At 34.9% G+C, this 10,792-nt stretch overlaps 1 protein-coding gene and 1 long non-coding RNA gene across 2 annotated transcripts; both read right to left on the bottom strand.

Moving 5' to 3' along the window:
- Positions 1-869: 869 nt before the first annotated feature.
- LOC126972704 (uncharacterized) lies at positions 870-3,465 on the bottom strand. Its single transcript, XR_007731186.1, has 3 exons — positions 3,297-3,465; positions 3,145-3,214; positions 870-952 (listed from the first exon to the last, which is right to left on the bottom strand). It is a non-coding gene; the product is annotated as an uncharacterized LOC126972704 (long non-coding RNA).
- Positions 3,466-5,559: 2,094 nt separating this feature from the next.
- On the bottom strand, positions 5,560-6,330 carry LOC126972700 (uncharacterized). Its single transcript, XM_050819599.1, has one exon. It carries the CDS (start codon positions 6,280-6,282, stop codon positions 5,701-5,703), a length of 582 nt encoding a protein of 193 aa, XP_050675556.1. The 5' UTR covers positions 6,283-6,330; the 3' UTR covers positions 5,560-5,700.
- Between the last annotated feature and the right edge of the window lie 4,462 nt (positions 6,331-10,792).

Here is a 10,792-nt window from a genome sequence, read left to right as displayed (position 1 = left end):
CGATATCCATAATGTTGAAATCATAATTTTGCGCGGAATATAACATTTCTCTCATACGTCGATAAAAAAGATTTACTTCAAAAATGCATAAAAAATATCACAGTAATTCGTACTCTAGGCAAATATATGTTTTAAAAAATATTACGCGGTCCTTCCGGGTCGGCGGTCGTCGACCCGCATCGCTCGGTTTGTTCTCAGCCATGCCCGTGTCCATGCGTACCTATCGAATCTTACGTTCGAGCTGTTTTTGCCTAGTGTTGGGAAAACCTCGCCTTGTGTAACCAACTTATTTTTGTAATCGAATGACATTACTAATCCTATTGCAATAACTAATAGTATTTTTAATTATTATAATGAGATGTTGTAGGTACTTATTATTTTGTTGTGTAATTAGGTTGGATTTAGATCCAACACTCATCATGAAAATAATATCCTTCAAGTATAATAATATTATAATCGAGATATTATATCGAGACATTTTTATAATCGGATGATTTTATTAGTATATCTCATAATCGCCCACCGCTATTAGAAAGCCCATGAGATCAGTTTCTGCGTTACCACTATGGGACCTGTAGACGTGTCTTGAAAATCTACAAGGAGCCAGAGAGTACAGGTCCCTTACCTCAACATTGCTGAGACGACGACAGCTTGATTTACAAGTTTTGATTGCTTTTAAGTTTACCAATAAAATCTTGGCAACATTAAAAAAATACGAGATGTTTTTGACTTTTATTTAAAGGTATTTGATCCTTCGCCACAAGTCCACAACGAAAACACGCAAGTAGCAAGTCCATGGTGGTTCCAGAGCCCAAATTCAATTCCCATTTCTTAATTACTTTTGGGTTCTTATGAATAAAACAATCAAATTTGATTTTTTAAAGTTTTTTTATTAGATACATATGCAATATGGTTGTAAATTAAAATAATATGTCCCCAATTACGAATGTACCTGTAAACAATAGAAAAGATGTGTTAATAAATATTGCCATAAAAATATTGTGTACAAAGTAAAATAATTATTACATTTGTCATATTCAACAAGTCCTCACTTTCAAATATAGATTAAAAGCAAGGGTGGATGTTCATATATCAATATTTCCTCAGATTCTTAGCATTAATCAAAAATAATGAATAATGACTGCCTCTGAGGATACCATGTAACCCTTTTGTCACATTTTTCAGGTAAAATGTAAACCTAGTCATTATTTACATAAAAAGCAAAACCATACTTAAATACACTTATCAGTCAATAACTACAAAAATGAATGTATTTAAAATGTTATTATATTATGAAAAATATTTTAAATAAGTCAAAATAGTAAAAAGCTAATAAATAAAATTTTAATCTTAATTATTTTATAATCTGATGAGTCATTCATTATTTTGAACAACCTCATGAATTTACTTAGAGGAGTGCAAGCATGTGTAAGTGCACACAGTAAGCTCTGTATATTCCCCGCTCTGTCATCATCTCTCAGAAAGTGCCCCAAGTACTTAAGTTGTTTCTTTTCTTTTATGGTTGTCCCACTCAGGTGTACTTCAACCCAACTCTATAAACAGTAGCTGCATTAATCCTTTGATCAATGGACTAAGGAGCACCATACCTATCGTTATTGACATGATGATATTGACCAAAATAACATGCAATCCTAGCACTCTAACAGTTACTTACTAAGAGGTCATGTCGGCCCAACTTACATTATTAGTTTCAATGCAATGAAACTAATGAAATATGTTTTGTTAAATTTCATTTGACACTTGAGGAGTCTTAAATTTGTTTTGGACATAAACTTAGTGCATAAGCATAGCTGCTCCTTGTCAGTAAAGCCATAAAATATTGCATAGTTAATTATTGAATTTTCTTAAACAGATATACACATTTACAAAAAAACTAGATAGGATTATACAGTATAATAATTATAATTGAAAAGTTAAAGAATAATATGCTGATAAAATCGATAATTTATCTTTTACCTAACCTAAAATCAATTATATTACCCAGTCATAAATAATAAATAGAATGAAGCTTTTATTATATTTGAGGGGGACTAAGGCAAGACAGTGTATCCATTAATGAAAAGCAAAAAAAAAAACAGAAGGTTTGAAACTAAAAAACTATTTGAATGGTCAGTATTTAGATAAATTATAAGTCTAGATAGTCTCTTGCTGTTAGACAACCAACAAAACAGGCCAGGTTTAAAACTTCAGTGTGTGTGACAAGCAATGTCTTACACTCCCAATTTGTATGATTGTGTTAGTGTGTGCATGGTTCAAAATAGAGGTTATCTCTTAAACTCAATTGTTTTCACAGTTGTCATAGTCAATCTAGGCATATAAATGATTAAGGGTCAATATTATTTCTGTGCCAATGGTAAAAAAGCGTGATCTTAAGTCATCTTTCAGATCTATTAGGTGTCCCTGCAGAGTTTCAAAAGACACCAATAACCGATCATCTCCTCTCAGGGAAGATATCAATTGGTTATATTTTCTATATTAGTTTATAATATGCAGAATGTTATATATTAAAAGAAAAATTAAGTTTTAATTTTAATTCTTTAAGTATGTATATTATTGTTATCAATGTATTTTATACCAGAGATGTGTTTGAATTAAAACCTCGTAAGGTTTCTCAAGTCTCTTTACTTTTTTTACCAATAAAAATAAAATAGCTGCAAATAGCAACTCCAAACTTCGAGGTTATATTAAATTCACATGCTGCTTACATGATGTATTCACAGACTAGAGTATTCTAATAACATTGTTACAATATTCTCCCCACTATGAAACAGTTGTCTAAAACATAAAATGGTATACTTACATGTTAAAGACTTAGTGCAACTCTATTAGCCTACACCAGAAAATGTTAACTTTTATTGGTTATTGATATTTAAATTTCGCTATAAAACATTAAGAAACTCTTCTCACCATAATATAACCACAACAGAGCGAAAGATTTACAGTATAAAATATTTAGTTCAAGCTTTTTAAACTGATGACTTTCAAACTCAACACATAATTTCCCCACATGTAAACATGGATGGATTAGATAGAGTTTAATCAATACGATATTGGCGCCGGCGGCACATTTAACCACGCGAAAAGTACTAAATTAATAACGTTTCTCCTCAGAAAAATACTTACCAGTTTATTTAGACCTTGCACGCATCTTCCTACGTTTACGCTTTAGCCTCCGCATACGCTTCTTACGCCACTGAAACCAAAATTATTCATTAAGCATGGAATGTTAATTACTTAAAAGTGACAAAAAATTCGCAATTATATCAAAAAAATACCTTAGCTCTCATAGTGTTTGGCTAAAAGCCGGTATGAATTTGAATTAAAATAAGATTTTCACTAAGTGATCTGAACAATATTTGCTGATTAAGTAAACGTGAACATCTTCTGACGATGCCTTGATTCAAAAGAATGTCAAATTCGAGGCTACAGCTATTGACAATTATTCTTTTTGGTAAGTTTTTATTTTATTTAATGGCACGGGGTACAAGTCTATAGGCCTTTTTCAATATTCAGTGTTGGCATTTACCAAAGACAAATAACAAAGGTTAACTTTGACATCAGGGGACATTGTTATTATTTTATATTTATCATTATTTCAGTTTATAAATCAATCAAATATATCAAATTAACATGTTCGCGCACGCTGGAGAAATACCTACTACTCTGCTTTCTGAGTCAAGAGTAACAAGTCTTGAATCCCAGTTAAGTTCATTGTGTGTTTTCTTCCGCATTAATTACGGTGAGTGACACCAAATTCCACCTTCGCACGATACGCCACAAGTTGTATCATCAACACCATCTGGATGTGTGGCGGTCCTCCACAGTGCAGTTTTCATGGACCTTTCTTCCACGTACTACAAAGCTGTGGAATGAGCTTCCTTGTGCGGTATTTCCGCAATGATACGACATGGGTACCTTCAAAAAAAGCGCGAACACCTTCCTTAAAGACCGGAAACGCTCCTGTGATTCCTCTGGTGTTGCAAGAGAATGTGGGCGGTGGTGATCACTTAACACCAGGTGACCCCTACGCTCGTTTGTCCTCCTATTCCATAAAAAAATATGTGTTTTTTTTATCAAAAATTACATTATATTAAAAAAGCGAAAGTTTATATGTTTATTTATTTGTGTGTGTGTATTTGTTACTCCTTAACGCTCCAACTAACTTAATTTATGTTGGATGAGTCCAACATACCATTGAACAGTGTAGGAGATAGCACACAACCTTGGGGAACTTTTTCGTTCACGGGCTTCGTGTTCGTGCAATAACTAGAGAAACTGGAGGTCCACTTGCATAATCTGTCGGGAAGCCTCCTCTAATATTGCAAAAGTCCACATTAAGCGTAGAATGGGATGCCGTGGTGTTGCAGTATCGTTTGTCTTCAGGATTGCGTGGTTCTGTGCCCACCCCAGAGTAGGATAGGCACTCCGAGCGAGAATGCTCGGGAAGGGATTCTCCAACTCTTGTGGAGCCGGTTTCTGTCCTGGGGTAAAACACCGGTCCGGTCCTCGACACTAACCTATGCGAAACAGAGAGGCATTAGGCCACTACTCCACGCCGGTTTTCTGTGCCGAGTGTGGTACTTAATCCGGACGAGTCTAGCCCGTTCGTAGTGACGTCCTGAAAGCCCTAAGTCGCCTCTTATACATCATTGGGCCGGGGAGTCACCCATTCGTTTTTATAACACTATATTATTAAATTCTTCAAAATACGTTTTTGTTTCATTTTTAACTCATTAACTTTAATTACATATTTCCAATGGCGTTCGACTACATTATTCTCGAATACTTACATAATCTTTTTTCTATTGACAAAACTATATTACTTACACTAAAACGGTTATATCAATTAAATTGACACTTATTTAAACCGCTAGTCTGTAAATGCTAATCTTTTTCAGCTTTTCCATACACGAGATAATAAAAAGTGGTGAAGAATTTTACAAACCAAATAAGTCGAGTGTCATTTGCTCGAATCATATCCTTGAGGCTGATTAATGTATCACCAGTTAAGGATTTAAGCATTTAATTAATTATGATAAAACTTTTTTACATTTAATTAATTATGATAAAACATTAAAAGTATTAAAATCTCTTTGGAAAGTCAGTATATCTAGTCAAATTGACGCACACAGAAGTCCGATTTAGCAACATTTACAATTTGACAAAAGCTGTCATACGAAAGGTATGTTGATGTCCGCGTACGTACAATACATATGATATTATGCCAAAAAGACACTGGAAAAGATGCTTAAGGCTATAGTGCGTTTCATCAAATAGTTCCTATGCCGTCATGTTGGCAGTAATGGAAATAAGTGCTGTCACGTTACCCTTTTGCGATTACCCCAAATTCAGGGAGATTAAAAAATTAATATGATGAGTCGTCCCTATTAACTATTAGCAGTCAATATTTCAGTCCTCTTTATTGTAAAAGGGGTGGGAATAACTTGAAATATCATCAATATTATCTTTCATTTAATAAAAAAATTATGTATAGAATAAAAATAAAAATATTACAGGTTCAATGAGAACAAAACACGATTTTAATCTAAAAATGTTTATTTTCATAATTTTTTACAATAATTATGTTCATCTACATCTGACATATTATTATCCTCAGCATCGCTATCATCAGAAGTATCAGTATCTTCGCCTACTTCGATTATGAATCTTTCCGTTTCGCTATCTATTATCGACTGGGCCGTCGCCGTAGTATTGGTCTTCTATTTTTATGACGTGCTCGCATTCTTTGTTCCATTCCTCTGCAGTAATAGTTGCAAATGCTTCCTCAGTAATTTGCACTATTTTATTAGCTTCTTGGCCAACGTTTGTTTCAGCAACTCGTCTTTTTAACACACTCCATATAAGCTCAATTGGATTTAAATCACAATGATAAGGCGGAAGTCTTAATACTTTATGGCCATTCTCTTCTAACATTACATCTGCTTCATATACAGGTAGTTGTTTATGTTCTTTAATTATTTCATACAGCTGCGCTTTCAACATCGTCGGCAAATACGAAAGTCCTTTACTTGTGATCCAGGACTGCATTTCGGACTTAGTGCTTGACATTGTTGGTGCCTTATCAACTTGAACAGTATGATAGGAGGCATTATCCATGACAACAATTGATTGCGGAGGTAGATTTGGTATCAATTTTTCCCTAAGCCATTTATTAAAGTTAACTTTATTCATTTCATCATGATAATCAGCTGATTTTGATTGAGATCTAAAAATTAGCTGAGCATTGGGTACAAATCCCATGGCGCCACCTGCATGAACGATAATCCAACGTGGTCCTTTAGAATCAGAAGATAAAACACCTTCTTCAGTTTCGCTTTGCCAACATTTTCCAGCGCAATATGTATGCGTGTATGTATGTCTCGTCTAGATATACAACTGGCCGCTGGGTTTCAAGACGATTTTTTCTTAATTCTTCCGGGTAGCGATGACGCCAGGCAACAATGTCGTATCGTTCCATCAAAACCTTTCTCTTGAATTTGCATTTTTTGAAATAATATCCCATACTTTTTATAATTCTCCACAAAGTGGTGCGGCTCCCTTTATAATCTATCTCATTTCGCATTTCATGCAATAGTTTTGTTAATGTAGGCAATTCCTTTCTCACAGAATAAAATTCATATATTTTATGCCTTATAGCGCACAGTTCAAAATCATCCAGTTCGTGGGTTTTTCGTCGTGGGCCACTTTTGCGAGGAGTGGTCACTTTAGTCGACGTTGAAGCTGCCACTTTACCTTCTTTAGTAATTTTCGTCACAGTCTTTTCAGATATTCCTAAAAGAAAATTCAATTTAATAAATTATAACAAGAGCACATTACTCCTATATTATTGCTTTCAATAGGTAGAAGATAGCTAGATCTACTTTTGTAGTGCAACAATTATTATTTAGTTATTAACAAATGACAAATATTGTCAGCTTTTTGTACCTAGGTACTTTATTAAAAAGGTCAAGTGAATTAACACTAAAAATACTATAGGTAATTAGAATAAAATACAATAGGAATATTAGAATGTTACGACACAATAATTTGAGTTTAGTCGTGGATCTGGTAATCAGGACCCCAATTCTCGAATTACCCGATGAGCATATCACATACGATATAATGTCCTGTCTCGTTTGCGCGCACGGAGAAACCTGCACGCGCGATAGTGACAGGACGTCATATCACACACAATATTTATATCGGGTGGCGCGAGAATTGGGGCCCTGACACTGGCAACCCTATTTGACTTACCTGTAATGGCGGCGACCCGAGCATGTACACATCTTAATGGAATAAGTGGGGCCTCGTTACGTTTTTCACGCTCACAAAAGTCTTTCACTTTCAACACCGTCATTCTTTCACCACTTTTTAATGTTTTCGGCATGATTTATGACTGAATCTCAATTTAACTTGTGAAAATCTGGAGCAGCGGCACACCGTGTTGACACTTTTGACAACCAGTGCTACCAACGTGACGGCATAGGAACTATTTGATGAAACGCTTATTATTGGACGAAGTGCTTAGAACTGCGGCAAAGTATTTTATGTAACGATTTCGACATTATCATAGTTACAGAGACATGGCTGCATGACGGAATATTTGACGCCGAGATTTGCGACGACCGGTACGACGTGTTCCGAGCGGACCGCGGCCTAGCTTCTACTGGCAAGAGCACTGGGGGCGGCGTCATGATATTAACGCGAAGAACTTTAGGTGTCACTCTGTTGTAACTCGACTCGAGCGCGTCTATTAAGCCTATCGCTGTCGAGTTGATATGGGTTTCGTTGTCTATGCGTGTCTGCAGTTCTCATTCGGATTTAATTATTTGCGCTGTTTATATACCACCTGAACCACGATTAATGTCCGATAATATAAATGCTTTAGTAGAACAAGTCTTGTTTGTTAATAGATTACATACTAATTCAAATTATCTAGTCATTGGAGATTTTAATTTAAGCTGTATTTCCTGGGAAAACGATTGTCCTTTATTCTTAAAAAAAGGCCCCAAAGAAGTGCAGGCTGCTGGCATGCACTTACTGGAGGAGTTAGAATTTATAAATTTAAAACAATTTAAATTTCTTAAAAACTACGCAGGCAATACTTTTAGATATATGTTTTTCAAACCTACCACTTCTAATATGTCACAACTATACTCCGCTGGTTAACGTAGATCGTGCTCATCCTCCTTTTACAATTAACATAACAGACTTAAACATACAGCCACTACGTGAATCTTTTATTCCTAGGAGAAATTTTTCTAAACCTGATTACGCCAGTATTAGTGAAAATTTGAGCGCACATGACTGGCCTTGCTTATTGCGAACAGGCACTATCGATGAGGCGGTTGATGTTTTTTATTATATTTTGTATACTTGTGTAGATAAGTACGTCCCTTTACGTAAATCAAAACCGAGTAGTTCGTACCCTAAGTGGTACAGTTCTGCTCTTATAAAAATTGTCAGGGAGAAGTACAAAGCTCACCAAAGATGGAAGAAATACGGTAAACCAACAGACTATGACGAATTCACATTGCTTCGCTGTAGGGAGCGACGTGTACAAAAACAATGTTTCAATAACTTTACTTCAAACTGCCAGGTCAATATCAAAACGATTCCTAAATTATTTTGGACTTTTGCTAAAGCTCTTCGAGGGGGTTCCAGTTACCCTAAGTCTTTAAGTATGGGCAACGACAAATTTGTGGATGGGAAAGATATTTGCGACGGTTTTAACTCATTTTTTAAAAACGCTTTCGTTAATCACCATAAGACGGATCAGTTTCCAGAAAACGTCTCTCATGGGCTAGACGCATACTCTTGTGTACGAACAAATCCCACCATTATTCTTAAGATGCTCCAAAACATTAACACTAGGAAAGGCGTTGGTTGCGACGGTATTCCTTCCACATTCTGGCACTTGTGTGCAAAAAGTCTTGCCCTGCCCTTAACAATCATATTCAATCGCTCTCTAAGTTAAGGTATCTTTCCACACAGATGGAAAACAGCATACATCGTGCCTGTTCACAAAAAAGGTAGCAGGACAATGATTGAGAACTATAGGGGTATCTCAATGCTATCCACTGTAGGTAAGTTACTCGAACTTATCGTATACAATTCAATTTATCATATAATTGCTAAATCCATTCCTCATGAACAGCACGGTTTTCTCAGGAGGCGATCGACTTCCACGAACCTGGCGTGCTTCAGGTTGTGGTGGTCAGGTTGACGTGATCTACACTGATTTAGAAAAAGCTTTCGATCGTGTGGATCATGTCATCCTTCTCCACAAACTGCAGCTCTTTGGAATTCATGGAGATTTACTTCGTTGGGTACAGTCGTATCTTTCAAATAGATCTCAAGCGGTTGTGATTGGTGGTTACAGGTCTGATCTCGTTGATATTCCCTGCGGTGTACCACAGGGTTCACATTTAGGGCCATTGTTTTATAATGCATATCTCTATGATATCGGTCCCTGCTTAGCTAACTCTGAATATCTTATGTATGATGACGATAAGAAGATATATCGTAGTATAAAATCTATAAATGATTGTCAGTTGATGCAAAAGGATCTCGACTGTCTTTTTGAATATTATAAAAGAAACAACATTACAGTCAACATACTCAAATGCGTGCAAATCAGTTATACGCGTAAATCAAAGCCCTTTGACTATAACTACACCTTAAATGGCACACTTTTACAGAAATCCAAACTTGTTCGCGACCTCGGAGTATATTTTCATCACAAAATGTTACTCTGCGACCACATAGCAAAAAAAAACATAAGAAATCTGGGACTTGTCTTGCGCACGTGCAAACCATTTTCTGATATAGAACCTATTAAAGTTATCTACTATGCATATGTCAGGAGTATTCTGGAATATGCTTGTCCAATATGGTCTCCACAATATATAATTTACAATGAACGCTTAAAAAATTCTTAAACCACCTAAACTACCGTAAAAAATTACACACCGGCTCTTATGACAGTTGTAAGGCGCACAAACTATTAACGTTAGAGCAGAGACGCATTTTACTTGATATGAGCCTACTATTTGATATTGTGAACAGCTTTGTTGACTGTGATAAATTGACCTCTAAAATATCATACTGTACACCGTCAACCCGCACGAGGCACACGAATCTAATATATGAACCACTACACTATACAAACTATTCCAAAAACACTTTCATATCACGGGCAATACATACTTACAACACAAACTTCAGTCACGTAGATCTTTTCAGCATAAATAAATCTAAATTCAAATCAGAACTCATAGCTACTTTCAATGATACATCTAAGTAACTGATGCACTAACATAATATATTAATAATATATAATAATTAATATATGTTTATTTATTTTACCACATATAGTATACATATTTATGTATATATTTAGTAACAGTTTTTTTTTATGTAATGAAACGACCTATATAATCTCAAGATAAATCTCATTTTTGTTTAGTAGGTATCGCACCATGTTTAAATTTTTCGGAAACCGTAATTTAATATAATATAAGGGAAACCTGTTATTGGCATTATTATTGTAAAATATTATTAGTTATTTAACTAATCTGTAATATGCTGTTGGTTTTCTTAATAAAATAAAATAAAAAAATGAAACGCACTTTAAAAGAAAATTATAACAAATTAAATTTATTTTATAGGGAACTTAACATTTTAATAACCACTTCACCGAATTATTTTATGAAGATAAAAATATTATATTTGAGTGTTTGTTTCTCTCATTAAATGTTAACTTAACTTA

The sequence above is a fragment of the Leptidea sinapis genome, chromosome 27 (assembly GCF_905404315.1).
Source record: "Leptidea sinapis chromosome 27, ilLepSina1.1, whole genome shotgun sequence".
Taxonomy (NCBI): domain Eukaryota; kingdom Metazoa; phylum Arthropoda; class Insecta; order Lepidoptera; family Pieridae; genus Leptidea; species Leptidea sinapis.
The sequence above is the reverse complement of the archived record's forward strand: the minus strand, read 5'-3'. Positions and strand labels throughout refer to the sequence as shown.

What these genes read in the sequence shown, in the direction of transcription:
- LOC126972700 (XM_050819599.1), bottom strand. Translation starts at nt 6,282, where the DNA reads ATGGGATTTGTACCCAATGCTCAGCTAATTTTTAGATCTCAATCAAAA.